The 22,322-nt window shown below is 31.5% G+C and overlaps 3 protein-coding genes and 1 pseudogene across 3 annotated transcripts; 1 reads left to right on the top strand and 3 right to left on the bottom strand.

Moving 5' to 3' along the window:
- Window positions 1–2,074: 2,074 nt before the first annotated feature.
- Window positions 2,075–3,064, bottom strand: LOC119615326 (transcription initiation factor TFIID subunit 11-like). The gene is made up of 3 exons (XM_037971393.1): window positions 2,633–3,064; window positions 2,387–2,571; window positions 2,075–2,325 (listed from the first exon to the last, which is right to left on the bottom strand). Exons 1-3 carry the CDS (start codon window positions 2,929–2,931, stop codon window positions 2,189–2,191), a joined length of 621 nt encoding a protein of 206 aa, XP_037827321.1. The 5' UTR covers window positions 2,932–3,064; the 3' UTR covers window positions 2,075–2,188.
- A 442-nt stretch (window positions 3,065–3,506) lies between these two features.
- Window positions 3,507–6,280, top strand: LOC119615328 (methionine aminopeptidase 2-like; the record flags this gene model as incomplete). The annotated part of the gene is given in 5 exon segments (XM_037971394.1): window positions 3,507–3,612; window positions 3,615–3,659; window positions 3,723–4,571; window positions 5,644–5,726; window positions 5,728–6,280. Coding segments are annotated over 5 exon segments (1,428 nt in total), but the record flags the coding sequence as incomplete, so codon positions are not given.
- Window positions 6,281–6,422: 142 nt separating this feature from the next.
- LOC119615327 lies at window positions 6,423–10,573 on the bottom strand (annotated as a pseudogene).
- A 3,127-nt stretch (window positions 10,574–13,700) lies between these two features.
- Window positions 13,701–15,489, bottom strand: LOC119615325 (lipase 3-like; the record flags this gene model as incomplete). The annotated part of the gene is made up of 2 exons (XM_037971392.1): window positions 13,701–14,141; window positions 14,767–15,489. Coding segments are annotated over 2 exons (1,164 nt in total), but the record flags the coding sequence as incomplete, so codon positions are not given.
- Window positions 15,490–22,322: the final 6,833 nt, after the last annotated feature.

Genomic DNA, 22,322 nt, shown 5'->3' with positions numbered 1-22,322 from the left:
AATCCAATAGAAACGGTTCTATTAAAATTTTCTTAAATATTTAATTTTAAATTAAATTTTTTTAGACATTCCTATAAAAATGGAATTGGAACAAAATTATCTGCTTTAGCTAATCGTAAAGAAAATTGTTAACACTAATTTCTTAAAAAATGCCACAAATTTTAATATTCTTCCCAACATTCCTATAGAAAATGGAATTGAAAAACAGTAAATATTTTCTACTTTTATAGAAATCATATCACATAAGTATTTGTTACTTAAATTTGTTAATTTTTTTTAATACTTTTATATTTTGTCGTCCATTCCTATGAAAATGGCAATGAAACAAACTAATATGTCACGTCTACTAGAAAATAAAGTTCGAAAATTTGTTATTAACACAAATTTATGGAAACGTTCTATAAAATTTTAAATTTTATTAAACGATCCTATAGAAAATGGAATTGAAACATTGTAAAATTTTTAAATTTCAATAGAAATCATATCAGAATAGTTTTCTTAACTAAAATTTGTTAAATACTTTTTAATAATGAAACAATTTATAGCACATTTCTATGAAAATGGCAATGAAACACAAATTCTATAGTTTATCAAACGTTCCTATTAAAAATGGAGTGGAAACACAATAAATATTTTGTAATTTCAATAGAAATCATGATAAAAAAGTATTCTTAACAAAATTTTTTTTAATAAAACTTTAATCTTTAGCATTTTGTTGCCCATTCCTATGAAAATGGCAATGGAACAAAATTATTTTCTAGAGCTAGAAGAAAAATAAGTATAAAAAACATTATTAATATTAAATAAAGGGAACGGGCTAGATAATTTTATAGTTTATCAAAAGTTCCCATAGAAAATGGAATTGAAACACATTAAAAATTTTAAATTACAATAGAATCCGTATTAGAAAAGCGTTCTCAAATAAATTTGTTAAATAATATTTAATACCTTAACAATTTGTCGCTCATTCCAATGGAAATGGAATTGAAACAGGGTAAATAGGTATTTGCAATTTGAAAAGAAATTATAATTAAGAAGTAGGTATTCTTTAGTAAAATTTGTTAAATCATTTTTAACTTAACATATTTTGTAGAGAAAATCTAAAATATTGATTTTTTAATAATACTATAGTGATGTTAATGATTTTTTTGCAAAATAAATCATAACTTTCTTTTTATTCGCTTAATGAAGCTTTAATTTAAATTAAATTAAATTTGTTTTTAAATAAGCACTTAAAAACGCTTAAAACCTAAACTAATCGCTCTAAGCAGCAACACTGTACAATTTCCTGGCAATTTTTAGGTCGCCAAATAAATTGCAAATTTTTGTTTTAAAAACAACAATAAACATAAATTCCATTGATTAATTGAAGAATTACCTTAAAATATTATTAATTATGAATAAAATTTACAAAAATCCATTGTTATTGCTGTATTAAAAAATTAGCAAAAGCACTAACAGCAGCCCTCTATTTTTTCCACCACATTTATTTTGTGTTTTTTAAGAATTTACTTACTTTTTTAAGAAAATTTCATATACTTTATGTTTTTCACTAATATTTTATATTAATTTTCATTTTTTTCATTAAAATTTTATATTTTATTAACATTTATTTTAATTTTTATCACTTACAAAAACTTCACTTGCTTTTCACTGAAAAAAATATAACAAAACTAAACAAGAACTACCGTTAGGAATTTGAAGTTTGGTTTTTTCTTATTCTGCAAAAAAAAAAAAAAAAACAAATGTCAAAAGCCATTTGTAAACAAACAACAGAGGGAAAAATACGATTTCGTTTAATTTTTTGTAGATGTTAAAGATAAATAACTATTTTATTGAAATTTTTATGAAATAACGTTATTTTAATAAAAAATTATATGCAGATATGTTTCTGTGTATTATAATTAACTAATAAATAGTTGTTTTGTTGAAGAGCTGATGGAATTTAAAGGATTTTCTTAGAAGGCAAAGTGTTTACTTTTTTTGTTTTTAGTGAAAATATCTAAAATTGCTAAAAAATAGTTTTTTTTTTGACAAAAATCCCTTTTTGTTATTTGATTAAAATATCTTAAGATTTCTTAGAAAATATTTGTTGTTTTTTATTAAATTCAACTTAAAACTGGCAGTTTAATTCATGAAATTATTGAAAAATTAAAACTATAAGTCTAAAAAATAAACTAAAATGAAATCAATTCAATCTAAAATAAGGTTTCTGAAATTTGCCTATAGGCATACGATTGCGTTGCCTTAAACGGCGTACAGCTTCACGTAAATATTTGGGTTGCAAGGCGCCAGTATCACCCATTTCTTCCATGACATCCAAGGCTAAGAAAAAACAACATAAAAGTTTTAACTTCAGAACAAAATCTTGTATAAACCAACTTACCTTCTTCCACTATTTCACCCACAAACACTTTGGCTATGCCGGACATGGCAATAACTACATTTTGTGAAACCGAACAGCCGGTAATGGTTTGCATAAGTCTTTTGACGGCCGCTTTAGGAAAAGCCGAACGTCGATACATTTCATAGCGATCGAGCTGTTCTTCGGTGAAATTGGACACCAAAACCCTAGTAATTTTGGAATATTTAATAAATTTGTGAATTTTTCTCCTTAAACCCAACAACTTACTGCATTTTTTCTCTTTCCTCCTCTTCCAATTCCTTTTTGGACTTTTGTTTACGACTTACACACTGTTGATCCTCCGAATCTTCTTTATTTTCTGTTTGCTCCCTTTTAACCGCCGTCATATGTTCGGTTTTATGATCTGAATCCTTGCCATCTTCTGGTTTATTGTCTGAGTCTGAATTTTGACTACTTTCGCTGGTGGTTTTATTGTGTTCATGGTGAGAATCGAAAAATTTCAAATCCACCTCATCGGAATCGTTGAGATTGTTAGATTTTTGCGTGGGAAAGAATATATCATCCATTTTTAAAGAAATATTCTATAGATTTTTTAAAATAAAGGAATTTTATTAAAAATTTTTAATATTTCTGCTGATTTGTTTACAAAATATACAAAAAATGTCATTTGTGGTAGAAGAATGTCTGTGTTCATGACATTGTTTCGGTGTTGCAAAGTGATAAAATACAATTTTTCCAACACTTACTCATATATGAATACTGCCATTAATAAATTTAAAGAAATTTACTTTAAAATGCGTTAAAATTATAAAACTATAATTTTATATAATTTGTAATATTTTTAACAAATTTGAAAATATAAATTAGAATGTTTTTAAATAAAATTTATAATTTTGTTATGTTTATTCAGTGCTGCTAAGTGTTGTGTTTTTCTTCGTCTGTTTTTTTTTTGGGATAGTGTTGTTAAAACGTTTCTTTTTTCTCTTTTTTTTTTGCTGTCATTTGGTTTGAAGAAAAAAACTCGTGTTCGTTTTTTTCTTCCTTTATCAAGAAATTGCATTTGTACGGTTGTTGATTAGTACAAATAATTGAAATAATTTTATATTTTTGTTAAATAAATAAAAAACAACCTAAATAACATTATGTCGCCGTGGAGGAAACTAAAGTTGATGGCAATGTGCCCTCAAATGTTGAAAAAGCTGTCGAAGCCAATGAGGTCTCCGGTAGTGCAGCACCCCAAGAAGAGGTTAAAAACAAAAGAAACCTAAACCAAATAATAAGAAATTGAGACAAGGTAATCCAACTCATGCAACTGCAACAAAAAGAACATTTCTAATATATTTTTTCTAATAAATAGCTGAAGCTGCTGCCAAGAAAGCGGCCGATGGTGGAGAGGGTGAAACAGCCGGTACTGAAGCGGACAAACCTGAACAAAATGGTGAAGCCGGCGGCGCCGAAGGCGAAAAGAAGTCGGGCAATAAGAAAAAGAATAAAAACAAAAATAAGAACCAGAAAAAGGTACAAACCGAACCACCCTCCATACCCATTTCCGAACTATTCCCCGATGGCAATTTCCCCGAGGGTGAAATTATGCATCACCCTAAACCCAAACATTTACCTGATGATACCGTAGCCGCCAATCGTTTCACTTCCGAGGAAAAACGTGCCCTAGATCGTGCTCATAATGATATCTATCAGGAACTGCGTCAAGCGGCCGAAGCCCATAGACAGACTCGTCAGTATATGCAACGTTATATTAAACCCGGCATGTCCATGATACAAATCTGTGAAGAACTCGAAAATACTGCTCGCAAATTAATAGGCGAAAATGGTTTGGAAGCCGGTTTGGCCTTCCCCACCGGTTGCTCTCTCAATCATTGTGCTGCCCATTACACACCAAATGCTGGTGATACTACCGTTTTGCAATATGATGATGTGTGCAAAATTGATTTTGGTACACACATCAAGGGACGCATTATTGATTGTGCCTTTACGCTGACGTTCAACAACAAATATGATCCTTTGTTGCAGGCCGTTAAAGATGCCACCAATACTGGTATCAAGGAAGCTGGTATTGATGTACGTCTATGCGATATTGGCGCTGCTATTCAGGAAGTTATGGAATCCTATGAAATTGAATTGGACGGCAAAACGTATCCTATTAAGGCGATACGTAATTTGAATGGTCATTCCATTAGTCCTTATCGTAAGTAGATGTAACTTTTATAATTTTTTTATTATTTAGGGAGCACGATTACGCTGTAGACTATTTTAATCTTTAGAACATTTTTAAAATGATCGTTCTTAAAAGTGGTTATACACTTTTTGTGGCATTTTCGGACCGATCGTGCAGAACTGATTCTCCTTAAGATATTTTCGAACTGATCGTGCTGAATTGATTATCTTTTTTTCATTTTTTAAACATTTGAACTGATTGTCCTTAAAATATTTTCAAACCAATCGTGGTGAAGTGATTCCCGATCGATTTAAACTTTTTAACATGATCGTGCTCAGAAACTTTGTCTTATTATTTTCATGCGGAACTGATTCTCCTTTAATTCTTTTTTTTATAATTTTGAAACCCATCATGCTGAACTAATGGTCCTTAAACACTTGCAAAACGATCGTGCTGAATTGATTCATTTTTAAACATTTTGAAACCGATCTTGCAGAATTGATTGTCCTTAATTTTTGAACCTATCGTGCTGAAGTGGTTCTCTTTTTTTCCTGTTCTAAACAATTTGAAACTGATCATAGTGAACTTATTGTCCTTAAAATATTTTTGAAGCGATCGATTGTGTTAATTTTTCATCTGTTTTTAAAATTTTCAAACCAATCATGCTAAACATTTTCGAATTGATCATAAAGAACTGATCCCGCTAAACTAATTGAGCTTAAAACATTTTTGCTTAAGTGATTCTACTCAAAAAATCATGACAATCATTCTAAACTGAAACTCTTTAAAACATTTTCAATCCGATTGTGCTAAAAAGATCATCTTTAAAAACCTTTTCGAATCGATTATACAGAACAGATTGTATTTAAAACATTCGAACCGATCGTGCCGAACTGATTCTCTTTGAAACACTTTCAAACCGATCGTGATGAAATGATTCTCTTCAAAACTTTGCTATTCGATCGTGCTGGAAATTCTCTTTAGAATACTTTCTAACAAAAAATAAAGAAAAACTTTCCGTTTATATTTTTTTAAACTTCCTCGATCCTCCTTATAACATTTTTTAACTAGATTCTCTCTTTCACCTTCCGCAATTTAACAGGCATTCACTCCGGCAAAACTGTACCCATCGTCAAGGGTGGCGACTCAACTCGAATGGAAGAAAACGAATTTTATGCCATTGAAAACTTTCGGTTCAACTGGTCGTGGTTTGGTACATGACGATATGGACTGTTCCCATTACATGAAGAACTTCGAAGCACCCTTCGTGCCATTGCGTTTGCAATCTTCTAGCAAACTCTTGAGTACCATTAATAAAAACTTTGGTACTTTGGCTTTCTGTAAACGTTGGTTGGATCGTGCTGGCGCCACTAAATATCAAATGGCTTTGAAGGATCTGTGCGATAAGGGTGTTGTGGAGGCTTATCCACCATTGTGCGATATTAAGGGATGTTATACCGCTCAATACGAACATACCATTATGTTGCGTCCCTCTTGTAAAGAAATTGTTTCACGGGGTGATGATTATTAAAAGAAAACCAATGATGATTGTGGTTTAAAGAACGAAAATAAAATAAAGGTTTGTTGTAACAAAAGAAAAATTGTCCTTACAGTTTGAAACTGTTGACAAGGACTAAATATATTTACATATTTTTCTTTTTATTAACATTTTACTATATCCCCCCAAAAAATATATATACTTCCTGCATTATAATAAAAATTTGTTATTCATTTCTAAAGTTTAGTTTCCTTTTTTGTTTAATATTTTTTTTTCTTTTTTAAGAAAAAAATCTATTACATTTTCTATATATTAAAGCGAAAACAATAAAAGAAAACAAAACCTATTATGCTAAAAAAAAAAATAAAAAAAATTGAGTTTAAATTTTTTTTACGAATTTTATATTTATGTTTGCAAATACAGATTTTAAATCTGTAAATAAAACTAGTTGCTAGTTAAATAAACCTTAATTTTTTTAAAAAATATTATAAATAACATAATTAATCTCTATTATACATGAGTATAATTTCAGAACCCGAGGTTACATAGTTCAAGGGAATGCCATCACTCAAAGAGCCATCCTGTTGCATGTTACGCGCTTGATTATTAAGCTCTATAGCCATGGGTGAATCATGGGTAATAACATTTTTGGCTATAAAGGTGCGCGTCTCTACATAATCCAAACCCGGCTCTGGTTTGGCACCCATTAACAAATTACCCTTTTGTACACCCATATATTGAGTAGCCTTGGCATTTAAGGGTAATTGACCACAAGTTTCTGCCTGAACCTTGCGGTGAGCCTGCAGATTGGAAACACAAGTAAAACGTTTACCACAACCATTGCACATAAAACGTTTAATGCCTGTATGCACTGACATATGGGTCAAAAGACTCTCACGATAAGGATACTCTTTGGGACAAAGCTGTAAAAAACACCAAACAATTAAAACCACAATTCATTTTTGTTCTTAATAAATTATATAAACAACTTACATGGCACTTAAAGCGCTTCTCTTGGGTATGGGCGTATTTTATATGTGTCTTATATTGGGCCTTAATCTTAAATGTTTTACCACATTTATCACACTGATAAGGTCTAGCATCACTATGCAATAACATATGGGTTTTAAGTATACCCGCTGTGGTTAAACATTTGCCACATTCCTGACACTGATACAAAGGCAAACGACCACAATCCGAACGCTCATGATCGGTAAGTTGGGTACGACCCAAAAATTTCTTGCCACATTTCATACAAATCAAATTACGATTATTTTTATAATCCCTATTACCGCCATGAATGCGTGCCTTATGCGATTTGAGAGCATCACAGCCGGTCATAAATTTCTCACATATTTCACACCACAACATATCCTTATGCTTATCCTGGGCATGAGCCGTCGCCTCTTCACGTGTTTTAAAGTATAAAGTACAATAACAGGGACACTTGTGTATTAAAGTGCCATCCGGACCATGTTTGGGTATATGCGATAGCAAACGTTTTTCCATCAAATAGATTTTATCGCATATATGACATTTGAACACATCATTGGTCTGTACTTCTTCCAGTTCATTTTTGAATATTTCCTTAATAAAATCTTCGGATTTTTTATGATCTTCACGTAAATGTTTCTCATAAGGTTTGCGCATATAATAGATTTTTATGCAATCAGGACATTTCCAAGATTTATCACGTTTCTTCAGCAACTTCATGCGCTCTCTCAGTTGTTTGGCTGATATCGAAGCCAAACGATAAGATTTACCTTGGCCAGATTTGCTATCATCATCAGAACCGGCCTCATTTTTCGGGCGTCTAGGGCGGTACTTGCCACGCTTTTAATAAACTTTTTGATTTTTTCCGATTTCGAGAAAAAGGGTTGGAAATTGCGTGGTACCTTAACACTGGCCGTTTCCTTTAAGGAGGGGAAGCAGTTGGTAATATCCTCTAGTAAAACATAACAATCTTTTATATCATCCTTGGTGACTTCTAAGAGCTAAAATTTAAAAAAAAATACAAATATTTGTGTATAATTAAGGAGTAATTATCTTACTTGTTGTCCCCTCTTGTAAAATATCTTCTCCAGGTTCCTCTACATCATCACTATCCTCAAATTTGATAAACGCTACTTCGGTCTCTTTTAATATATCTTCAGAATCCAAGGAATCTTTAGCTTTACGTGATGATCTTTTACGTTTTGTCGTTTTGCTGGTTGTTTCATCATAAACACCACCTGGCTCTCCCTCCTCCAAAGTAGTATAATCATTTTCATTTAACAAATGCTCCAAAATGCGATCTTTTTCATCAAACAAATTATCCTTTTCATCTTCATACTTCACCTCAGCTGTATAGGAATCCATGCGTGTATACTCAAATTCCCCTAAAGGTTCTATTTGTATATTGGTGGTTATGGCCACTTCATCTTCAGCCTCATCATCATCGTTTTCTAGCTTAATGTCAGGCATTGGTATTTTAAAATCTTTATCATCCTCCTCCTCTTCTGTGTCTGTATCGGCCGGTTCAAAGTCCGGCACATATTCATCCTCACTATCATCCGACCATTGGGTACTGGTTTGATTTAACAAGGTTTTATCTGGCAAAGGAATTTCACTGGTCTCTTCTAAAATAGATTTGATCTCCTCCGGTTTTTGTTTTGGCTTCAATGGTAGATAATCCTCATCATCATCATCCATGTCTTCATCTTCAAGTTCCTCTACCTTGAAGTCATCAGCATCCTCTTTAGTATCGACTACCTCCAAACTAATGGCCTTTTTCCGTGGTGTACGCTTACGTAAAGTTGGTGCTGTTGTTGATGGCGATGGTCCAAGTCCAGTACGTTTACGTGCGGTAGGTTTTATTTTCGGTGGCTTACTGCTGGTGGGTTTATTGGGTGTTTCCTTTTTTAGGGCTTGAACTTTGACCTGATCATCGGGTTTAATAATTTTATTAACATTTACCACTTTGATTTCCGAAGTGGGATTTAAGGTGGCTGGAACTGGATAAATGCAAAATATGATTATTGTTTGTTTTAGAATGTAATGAGTGTTTTTTTGCGCAACTTACTTCTGGAAGTATGTTTTCTAATACGATTTCTGGGTGGATCGAATTCGGGTAAACCACAAGTATCCGGGCGATTGCGGCGATGTTTGATGAGATTGGAATAACATGAAAATCTTGAACTGCAACCGCGACACTCTACCAAACGTATTCCGGTATGAATGGAAGAATGTGTTACAATACTTTCGCGATGCGAAAAACTTTTGCCACAAACCTGGGAGGGAAATTGAAAGGAAAAGTTTAAAAATTTTAATAAAATAAAAATTTTTAATTAAAAATTTCGAAATTTTAGTGAAAACTTTTAATTTTTATGTGAATTTAAGGTGAAATTCAAATTTTTAGTAAAATGTTTAATTTCTAGTGAAATTTTGAATTTCTAGTGAAATTTTGAATTTCTAGTGAAATTTTGCTTTTCTAGTAAAATTTTGATATTTTAGTGATATTCGGATTTTTTGGTGAAATTTTGAATTTCTAGTGTAATTTTAAATTTCCAGTGAAATTTTGAATTTCTAGTGAAATAACGAATTTCTATTGAAATTTTTAATTTTAGTGAAATAACGAATTACAAGTGAAATTTCGAATTCCCAGAGATATTTCAAATTTGTAGAGAAATTTCGAATTCTTAGTGAAATATCGAATTAGTGAAATTTCCAATTAAATTTTTAAATTGTAGTGAAATTTCGAATTTCTAATAATATTTAAAATTTTTAGCGAAATTTCATATTTCTAGTGAAATTTTGAATATTTGGTGAAAATTCGAACTTCTAGCGAAAATTCGCATTACTGTTTTCAGCGAATTAAAAGTTAAATTTTGATTATTTTTGATAAATTTTTAATTTTTCAGGGAAATGAAAAACTGCTTCTTCTTAATCTTTGTACTTACATCGCAAGTATACGGCTTCTCTCCCGTATGTGTCCTCTCATGCTCCACCAATCTGGCCTTCTGCTTAAAATTCCTGCCACAATAACTGCAACAAAATTTCAATTCTCCCGAGTGATTATCCAAATGTTGTTTTAAATTATATTTCGTTACAAAAGCCATGGGACATTTATCACATTTATAGGGTTTAATACGGCCACACTCTGTCTCCATGTGACGACGATAGGGATCGATAGTCTTATAGGCGGCTCCACATTTTTCACATTTAAATATTTCGCGATCAACACCCTGATGTATGTCGCGTATGTGAGCTCGATAGTCGTCCTCATTGGTAAAAGTGGCTGTCTTGCATAGGCGACATGCTATAGTGGTATGTTCAGATTCACGATGCTTTTTAGCTCTTCATCGGAGCAGAAACGGGCTTCGCAGTAGCGGCATATAAAGCCGCCAGGGGGTTCATGTTTTTTGACGTGCTTCACATAGCCGGCTAGAGAGACGAGAGCTTTATTGCAAACGGGACAGAAAAGTTTGGGCACCCCATCTGTGGATAGTTTGACCAGCATGTCTTGGGTAGCAGCTGCTGTGGAGGTAGAGGCAAACGGCTTCCGCTGGAAATTGTTGAGAAAAGTAAATTAAAATCTCGGTTTTTTTTGACAGATTTGCATCAGAAAAGGTTTCAAAATTCTTTTAAAGGTTAACATTTCATTTTATATTATAAGCACTTATCCATCCCTGACATAGCGGCTGTATTTTGACACTTGTTTACAAATCAACGAAAAAAAGTGGGAAACAACAGTAATGAACACCACCACTAACAAGAAGCTTAAGCTTAACAAGCGTACTAACAAAAATTTTATTAAAACTAGTGATAAAGTGTATAAATGTAAATAAATTTAAAAGAAAATTGTAAAATACTAACAAAACTCACCCATTTTAACAAAAATAACCTTAAAACTAACAACTGGCTTGCTTGTTTGGCTGTAAAAACAGGGTAAACGTTTTTTTCTTTCTATTAACAAAATATTCTTTCTATAAATTTTCTTGCTCTTTGTGGCTTTTCTTTAGTTTTTCGTAATTATCACATTTTTTTTTGCAACTACTTTTTTTCGTTTGTATTTTAATTGTAAATTTTTCTTATTTCTGTTGCTGTAGTTTTTCTCATTTGTTTGTGTTTATAGTTTTTTACTTTTTTTTTCGCTTTTTGTGTTGATTTTAATTTTTACACATTAAAAAATTTCTGGTAAAATTAATTTTCTTTTGATGAACAAATATTTCTTTTTTTGCTTCTTTATTCTCTTTCTGTGGTGTATATACACCTTGAAAAATCGACACGTCTATTATGGCGTTGTATACTCTATTAAATATGGCTGCTGTTAGTATGTAAAATTTTTCTCACACTGCATGTGCTAGAAGAGTTGCCATATTTGTTTTTCAAAGGAGAAGTGTTCAAGAGAGAGAGAGAAAGGGATTTGTTTATGATTGAAGTCTAGTGTTGGTAAACGTTTGTTTTTTTATTCACATATAGAGGGCGCTGTATGGTTGAAGGAATGTGTAAAGAAAATATCCGTTAATTTTGAATGAATTTAAATGGAAGTTGGAAGTTTGTATGAAATTTATATGGGAAGTTAGGACTATAGACTAAACTAACTATAGACACTAGACTACTAGACTAGACTATAGACTAAGACTATAGACTAGACTATAGACTAGACTATAGACTAGACTATAGACTAGACGATAGACTAGACTATAGACTAGACTATAGACTAGACTATAGACTAGACTATAGACTAGACTATATGACTAGACCTATACTAGACTATAGACCTAGACTAGACTATAGACTAGACTATAGACTAGACTATAGACTAGACTATAGACTAGACTATAGACTAGACTATAGACTAGACTATAGACTAGACTATAGACTAGACTATAGACTAGACTATAGACTAGACTAGACTATAGACTAGACTATAGACTAGACTATAGACTAGACTATAGACTAGACTATAGACTAGACTATAGACTAGACTATAGACTAGACTATAGACTAGACTATAGACTAGACTATAGACTAGACTATAGACTAGACTATATAGACTATAGACTAGACTATAGACTAGACTATAGACTAGACTATAGACTAGACTATAGACTAGACTATAGACTAGACTATAGACTAGACTATAGACTAGACTATAGACTAGACTATAGACTAGACTATAGACTAGACTATAGACTAGACTATAGACTAGACTATAGACTAGACTATAGACTAGACTATAGACTAGACTATAGACTAGACTATAGACTAGACTATAGACTAGACTATAGACTAGACTATAGACTAGACTATAGACTAGACTATAGACTAGACTATAGACTAGACTATAGACTACTAGACTAGACTATAGACTAGACTATAGACTAGACTATAGACTAGACTATAGACTAGACTATAGACTAGACTATAGACTAGACTATAGACAAGACTATAGACTAGACTATAGACTAGACTATAGACTAGTCTATAGACTAGACTATAGACTAGACTATAGACTAGACTATAGACTAGACTATAGACTAGACTATAGACTAGACTATAGACTAGACTATAGACTAGACTATAGACTAGACTATAGACTAGACTATAGACTAGACTATAGACTAGACTATAGACTAGACTATAGACTAGACTATAGACTAGACTATAGACTAGACTATAGACTAGACTATAGACTAGACTATAGACTAGACTATAGACTAGACTATAGACTAGACTATAGACTAGACTATAGACTAGACTATAGACTAGACTATAGACTAGACTATAGACTAGACTTTAGACTAGACTATACTAGACTATAGACTAGACTATAGACTAGACTATAGACTAGACTATAGACTAGACTATAGACTAGACTATAGACTAGACTATAGACTAGACTATAGACTAGACTATAGACTAGAATATAGACTAGACTATAGACTAGACTATAGACTAGACTATAGACTAGACTAGACTAGACTAGACTATAGACTAGACTATAGACTAGACTATAGACTAGACTATAGACTAGACTATAGACTAGACTATAGACTAGACTATAGACTAGACTATAGACTAGACTATAGACTAGACTATAGACTAGACTATAGACTAGACTATAGACTAGACTATAGACTAGACTATAGACTAGATTATAGACTAGACTATAGACTAGATTATAGACTAGATTATAGATTAGACGATAGAATAGACTATAGATTATACTACAGAATATACTATAGACTAGACTGTAGACTATAGATTTTTAGTAAATTTTTTTTAAAAACTTGTTTATCAAAGAAAACTCTTTTTAATTATTTTAAATAATTTTACAATTTTTTATTATTTTTTAATTTTTACAAAAGAAAACTTAATAATAATATTTATTTCATTTGCATTAATTTCATTAATGTTCATTTACATCGTTTGTGTGTCTTAAACTTAATACTAAAAGTAAAAAAAAGCGTTTTTTTCTAACTTAACAATTTTAAAATCTTAATTATTAATTTAAAAACCTATTAAATAGTATCACTTTGTTCTTTGTTAAAACGTTTAAAATAATTCTGTTCGTTTTTCGTCTTGTTTTTTCTTTCATCAAAAAAAAGTCTTAAATACCATTACTATCTACAACAAGAAAATACATATTTACACTTTTCTTTTCGCTACAACTTCAGCTAAATTTTAAATTTTTTCTCGGTAAGTCCAAGAAAACTATAAAATTGCCCATGACTATGAGACTGTTCGTATGCTTCTATTTTCTCTATTATCCGATCATTTATGACTTCTTTAACATTTACGGACCATAGGAAATCATAATGATTCCAATCATCATAGGGCATACGATACAATTCCACACAGGGTAATAGTGTGGCCAAGTATTCAACATCTGCCACTGCTGACATGTAATCATTGTTGCTGTAATACATATTAACACAACTTTTGATATTGCCCACTTCATAGTGGGGTGGGGTCTCTTGATTGTATTTCTTGAGATTTATATCGATGCCATGATCGAATTGTTTGAAATCTCCGGAAGTGTAGAGCTGTAGATAGTGTATGATTTGTGTGGTGGAGGCACCGGCGGGATGGGTTTCACAAACATGAGGCAAAAGCGTCTGAAAGAAGAGGAAAAATGAAGAGGAGATTAGTTTGAGAATAGGCTATAGTCCAGACTAGACTATAAACTAGATCATAGTCCAGACTATAGACAGGACTATATTCCAGACTATAGACAGGACTATAGTCCAGACTACAGTCCAGGCTATAGTCCAGACTACAGTCCAGACTATTAACTAGACTATGGTCCAGACTACAGAACAGATTATTAACAAGATTATAGTCCAGACTATGGACTAGACTATTGTTCAGACTAAATGCTAGACTACAGTCCAGACTATAGACTAAACTTTAGTCCAGTCAATAGACTAGACAATAGTCCAGACTATAGACTACACTATAGACTAGATTATAGCCTAGACAATAGTCCAGACTATAGACTAGACTATAGATTAGGCAATAGTCCAGACTAGACTATAGTCCAGGCTAAATACTAGACTATAGTACAGACCATACACTAGACTATAGTCCAGACTGTAGACTATACAATAGTTCAGGCTATAGACTAGACTATAGTCCAGTCCAAAGTCCCGGCTATATATTAGTTGATGAATAAGACTATATCCCGGTCTAAGGACATTAGACTTAAGATGTTACTAAAAAAATGCCCCAAAATGTACTTACATGATTTAATTGCTTTGTACCCCAACCGCCAATAAAGTCCAAAATTCCCGAACATAAAAACTTCAGCGAATCATGCGAACAAACGTATTCGCAGAATAATTTCTGTATACTTGTCGTAGGCAACAGCTCAAAACCACTCAAAATCATGCTCATAAACGAGGGATAACCCAAAAATAAACGCCCCACTTTCGATAGCAAAAACGAATGATTTCTCATGAAAGCTATAGGAGCTAGCAAATGTACAGTTCGGACTTTTTCATTATACCAAGGTAGGGAAGACATTAGCACAAAGAAGGTGGTGGTACCCTGAGAATGAGCCACAAAATGCAATGAGGGTTGTTGCGTTTCCTCCAGAACATAATCCAACATGGCGGCTAAATCGTAAACACCAATTTCATGCCAACTAAAATTCCAGAAATCCGAAGAATCGGGATGTTTGTGCTTGTGTTGGCGCGAGTAGGTATTGCCGCGGGCATTACCTAGCCAAACATCATAGCCTTGATCGGCAAACATGTAGGCTAGAGAAGTTTCGGGACCATTAATAATCCAATCATCTGAGGCACATAAAATACCATGTTGTAGAAATACCACCGGTTTGACCGTATTATTGTGATGTTTTAATTTCGGTGAATCGGGTATACGATAAATGGTTAGGATATAATCATCAGGGGTGTGTACTGTATGCTCCTCGACAGGGTAATTATAATTTGAGATCAGTTTAGCCTGAAAATAAAAATAGAGAAACATTTGTATTTTGAAATAATTCTAATGTTTAAAAAGATATTCCCTAATACCTATTTTGTTGTTCAAATGTAGTAGACTATAATTAAATTTTATGATCTTTACAATGTGTCATTTTTTTAATTATGTTATTGTTTACTTATTAATTTTCTGGTCAAAGTTCTTAGCTAATTATAGATTTATTTTGTAAACAAAATATTCGATTAAAGCTAGACATTTAATAGATAATTTATGACTATTAGATCCAGCAGTAAGAAAATAATAAGTTCATTATACTCTTTATAAAAACAAATAAATAATAGACTGATTTGAATAGATTAGTCTATAAATTGATATGTAGTCAAGACTATATACTGAACTCAAGTCAAGACTATAGGATGATCTATAGTCCAGACTCTAGTATGATCTATAGTCTAGACTCTAGAATGATCTATAGTCCAGACTCTAGAATGGTCTATAGTCCAGACTATATAATAATCTATAGTCCAGACTATAGAATGATCTAGAGTCCAGACTATAGAATGATCTAGAGTCCAGACTATAGAATGATTTATAGTCCAGACTATAGAATGATCTATAGTCCAGACTATAGAATGATCTATAGCCCAGACTATAGAATGATCTATAATCCAGACTATAGAATGATATATAGTCCAGAATATAACATGATCTATAGTACAGACTAGAATGATCTATAGTTCAGACTATAGAATGATCTATAGCCCAGACTATAGAATGATCTATAGTCCAGACTATAGACTGAATTATAGTCCAGTTTTTAAACATTTATATTTCAAATTTTCTGGTCAAAGTTCTTAGTAAATAATATACATTTTACTTTGTAATTTTGCACAAAAAAACACAAAATTTAATTGAATGTATTCACCTGAATAAAGCAATTAAATTTAATTAAACAAATAAAAAACATTTAATTAATATATAAATAATTTATGACTTTTAGTTCCAGCAGTAAGAAAATAATGAGGACAAATTATTAAACAAACACGAATTGAATTTTATAATAAAGAATGTGAAGTAGTGAAGACTATAGGTTGGTGGTCTGTAGCCAAGACTATAGGTTGATCTATAGTCCAGACTAAAGACTGATCAATAGTTCAGATTATAAACTGATCTCTAGTCCAGACTATAGACTGATCTATAGTCCAGACTATAGACTAATCTATGGTCCAGACTATAAACTTGATCTATAGTCCAGACTATAGTCAATATTATTGATTGATCTATAGTCCAAATTATATACAGATCTTTAGTGAAGTCTATATATAGTCTTATCTATACTCAAGACTATGGACTGACTGATCCCACATCTTTTTTACATTAATCATTGATTCCGCATTTTTTTGCAGCTGTAGAAATAAAATAAATTAAAAAGTCATGCCAGCAAATAGCAACAAAAGTAAATAAACAAATATAAATTTGTGTGTTTAAGAACAAAGTCCATAATTTAAAATCGCAAAACACCTACTACATACATTTACATTTTGACGTTATACTCGTTCTAGCACCTTCAAAATCAACAGACGAGAACAGAGGAGAATAAAAGCAAGTTCTATAAAAATATAATGTACAATACGCCAAAGTTTATTTAATGTGATCTTTTATAAATTTTTGCCGGTTATTTTTTAAACATAGAAATCAATGAAGTGCTTTTTCTCCAACCAAAAGAAAAAAACAAATTAACAAAAGTTGCCTAAAAATTCGCGTAATTTAACAAAGTTCAGAATAAAATACAAAACATTTCTGTTATAACTTCTGATATTCATTTAGTCTTTTAAAATTTAAGCGATTTAATTATTACTAGATTGGTATCACTGTCTGTTGTTAAATACTTTTACTACCCATTATATTTGCTCCCTCCCTTTCTCCTAAATACCCCTTTTCAAAATAAACATCATTCACATGTTCTTTTAATTTTCTTTCCCTCACCCCTAACAAATAATGATTACTGACTGTTTGTTTTTTCCCTCACAAAAAACTTTATAAATGTGTGTTTGTTTGACTGTTATGTCATCATCATCTTCTTAATCATAACAATAACATTACGTTAAGTTTTGTTATTGTTTTGAACTTCCCCTTGTACTTGAATATTTTTGACACTAGTGGAGATGCCAGATAAGAAGTTTTGGTTTACTCAGCGGGAGTTTATGATAGGATTATATACTGGACTATAGAAAAGGCTAAATACTGGACTGTAGAATAGAATATAGATTAGACTATAGACTAGACTATAGACTAGACTATAGACTAGACTATAGACTAGACTATAGACTAGACTATAGACTAGACTATAGACTAGACTATAGACTAGACTATAGACTAGACTATAGACTAGACTATAGACTAGACTATAGACTAGACTATAGACTAGACTATAGACTAGACTATAGACTAGACTATAGACTAGACTAGACTAGACTAGACTATAGACTAGACTATAGACTAGACTATAGACCAGACTATAGACTAGACTATAGACTAGACTATAGACTAGACTATAGACTAGACTATAGACTAGACTATAGACTAGACTATACTAGACTATAGACTAGACTATAGACTAGACTATAGACTAGACTATAGACTAGACTATAGACTAGACTATAGACTAGACTATAGACTACTATACTCGACTATAGACTAGACTATAGACTAGACTATAGACTAGACTATAGACTAGACTATAGACTAGACTATAGACTAGACTATAGACTAGGCTATAGACTAGGCTAGACTAGACTATAGACTAGACTATAGACTAGACTATAGACTAGACTATAGACTAGACTATAGACTAGACTATAGACTAGACTATAGACTAGACTATAGACTAGACTATAGACTAGACTATAGACTAGACTATAGACTTGACTATAGACTAGACTATAGACTAGACTATAGACTAGACTATAGACTAGACTATAGACTAGACTATAGACTAGACTATAGACTAGACTATAGACTAGACTATAGACTAGACTATATACTAGACTATAGACTAGACTATAGACTAGACTATAGACTAGACTATAGACTAGACTATAGACTAGACTATAGACTAGACTATAGACTAGACTATAGACTAGACTATAGACTAGACTATAGACTAGACTATAGACTAGACTATAGACTAGACTATAGACTAGACTATAGACTAGACTATAGACTAGACTATAGACTAGACTATAGACTAGACTATACTAGACTATAGACTAGACTATAGACTAGACTATAGACTAGACTATAGACTAGACTATAGACTAGACTATAGACTAGACTATAGACTAGACTATAGACTAGACTATAGACTAGACTATAGACTAGACTATAGACTAGACTATAGACTAGACTATAGACTAGACTATAACTAGACTATAGACTAGACTATAGACTAGACTATAGACTAGACTATAGACTAGACTATAGACTAGACTATAGACTAGACTATAGACTAGACTATAGACTAGACTATAGACTAGACTATAGACTAGACTATAGACTATACTATAGACTAGACTATAGACTAGACTATAGACTAGACTATAGACTAGACTACTATAGACTAGACTATAGACTAGACTATAGACTAGACTATAGACTAGACTATAGACTAGACTATAGACTAGACTATAGACTAGACTATAGACTAGACTATAGACTAGACTATAGACTAGACTATAGACTAGACTATAGACTAGACTATAGACTAGACTATAGACTAGACTATAGACTAGACTATAGACTAGACTATAGACTAGACTATAGACTAGACTATAGACGACTAGACTAGACTATAGACTAGACTATAGACTAGACTATACTAGACTATAGACTAGACTAGACTAGACTATGACTAGACTATAGACTAGACTATAGACTAGACTATAGACTAGACTATAGACTAGACTATAGACTAGACTATAGACTAGACTATAGACTAGACTATAGACTAGACTATAGACTAGACTATAGACTAGACTATAGACTAGACTATAGACTAGACTATACTAGACTATAGACTAGACTATAGACTAGACTATAGACTAGACTATAGACTAGACTATAGACTAGACTATAGACTAGACTATAGACTAGACTATAGACTAGACTATAGACTAGACTATAGACTAGACTATAGACTAGACTATAGACAGACTATAGACTAGACTATAGACTAGACTATAGACTAGACTATAGACTAGACTATAGACTAGACTATAGACTAGACTATAGACTAGACTATAGACTAGACTATAGACAAGACTATAGACTAGACTATAGACTAGACTATAGACTAGACTATAGACTAGACTATAGACTAGACTATAGACTAGACTATAGACTAGACTAGACTATAGACTATAGACTAGACTATAGACTAGACTATAGACTAGACTATAGACTAGACTATAGACTAGACTATAGACTAGACTATAGACTAGACTATAGACTGGACTATATACTAGACTATAGACTAGACTATAGACTAGACTATAGACTAGACTATAGACTAGATAGACTATAGACTAGACTATAGACTAGACTATAGACTAGACTATAGACTAGACTATAGACTAGACTATAGACTAGACTATAGACTAGACTATAGACTAGAGACTATAGACTAGACTATAGACTAGACTATAGACTAGACTATAGACTAGACTATAGACTAGACTATAGACTAGACTATAGACTAGACTATAGACTAGACTATAGACTAGACTATAGACTACTATAGACTAGACTATAGACTAGACTATAGACTAGACTATAGACTAGACTATAGACTAGACTATAGACTAGACTATAGACTAGACTATAGACTAGACTATAGACTAGACTATAGACTAGACTAGACTATACTATAGAGTAGACTATAGACAACACTATATACTAGACTAGAGATACGAAGTTTTGATTTAGTATGCTGGAGTTTATTAATAAGACTATAGACTAGACTATAGAATAGACTAGAGATGCCAGATACGAAGTTTTTGTTTAGTCTGCGGGAGTTTATTAATAAGACTATAGACTAGACTGTAAACTACACTATAGATAAGACTAGAACTACAGACCAGACTTTTTTAAAACTTTTGTTTCAACTACAGATTTAACGATAGAAACAATGGGAATCTGGATTAAATTCAGACTATAAACTAGACTATGGATTAGATTATTGTCCAGACTCTATAATTAACTGCACTCAAGACTATAGAATAGACTATAGTCTAGATTTTAGACTATATATATTTCCGCCGAATTTATTTTGCAGACTATTTGATTAAATAACCCATAAAATAATCACTAAATAACCGCTTCCTTTTCTCACAATAATGATTAGTTGTTGCTTTATTGGTCTCATAAATAAGATTTCTATCGACATTTTAAATTAACTACCACAATTTTAAACTTTTTATTTCAAAAAGCATGATAAATATTATATACTTTTTTTATAATTTCCTAAAAAAAATATCTAATCAGGGCCAAATATAATCTATAACACCCACCACATGATGTTAAGTGCCTTAGAAATGATCTCATAATTTACTATATTATTGTTATTATTTGGCAAAAAAAAACTATACCTATTGATAAGTTTTATTTTGTAGAACTTTTTTTTTATAAAATTTGAAAATAAATTTCAAAGTCCAAAGAACAGAAAAACTATTACACACGATAAAAAAAATAGTGGAATAGTGAAACCTATAGATAAGATATGAAATGTAAAAACCAGGGGGCAGTTAACAAAAAATTGTAAAATATAGCAAAAATTGCAAAACTAATTAAAAATAGGACAATTTTTTTTAAATGCAGTTTTAGTTTGTTTCCAAAGCTTTATCTTGTTTTTATTAAAACAAAAAGACTTTGAGCATAAATTTATCAATATTTTACTTAATATAACTATTAGAATTACTGATATAATTATTTATTAATAATTAACAAAAAAATTACGCTTATTTTTAAGTATATGTTCTAGAATAATTAACAGTTCTAGAGTATTGCACATATATTTTCGTAAATTTCACTTTATCTTTCGTTAGTTTTGTTGATAATTAAGATTATATTATTAAAAATCATAGTTTTGTTTTTATTTTCCCCCAAAATTTCACTTTATCTTGCGGTAGTTTGTTTCTCAAACAAAATTTGATTATTATTAATTGTCACAAATAACTGATAACATTATCATATGATTTCACAAACTTTAAATCAGCCCATTGAAAATAATCAAATGTTTCTTTTTATAAATACTTCTAATTGGCCTAAAAACAACATGAGCAAACACGCGTCTTAAAGACCCCCTCATATAATGATTAATGATTATCGGAACATTAGCAAATTAAATGAGAAACAAACATTAAATTTTTTTTGCGACAAAATAAAAAAAAATATCACCGAAAATATATATAGAGAAATTTTGACGTCAAATTTTTTGAAGAAAAAACAAATATAATAATGATAAGAAAATAGTTGTGTCTTTTACAAAGTGTTAAATTTTTCTTCAAGTTCTTTTCTTAATTAAAGTATAGTAGACTAGACTATAGTCCAGACTATAGACTAGATTATAGTCCAGACTATAGACTAGGCTATAGTACAGATTATTGACCAAGCTATAGTTCAGACTAAAGACTACGCTATAGTCCAGACTAATGACTAGATTATAGTTCAGGCTATAGACTAGACTATAGTCCAGATTATACATTAGACTATACACTAGACTATACACTAGATTATACACTAGACTATACATTAGACTATAGTCCAGACTATAGACTAGACTAGTCCAGACTATAGAC

The sequence above is a fragment of the Lucilia sericata genome, unplaced genomic scaffold (genome assembly GCF_015586225.1).
Source record: "Lucilia sericata isolate MDLA Ls3-8-SP2 unplaced genomic scaffold, ASM1558622v1 Contig004927F_arrow, whole genome shotgun sequence".
Lineage (NCBI taxonomy): Eukaryota > Metazoa > Arthropoda > Insecta > Diptera > Calliphoridae > Lucilia > Lucilia sericata.
Note: the sequence above shows the minus strand (reverse complement) of the source record. Positions and strands in the feature narration are given on the sequence as shown.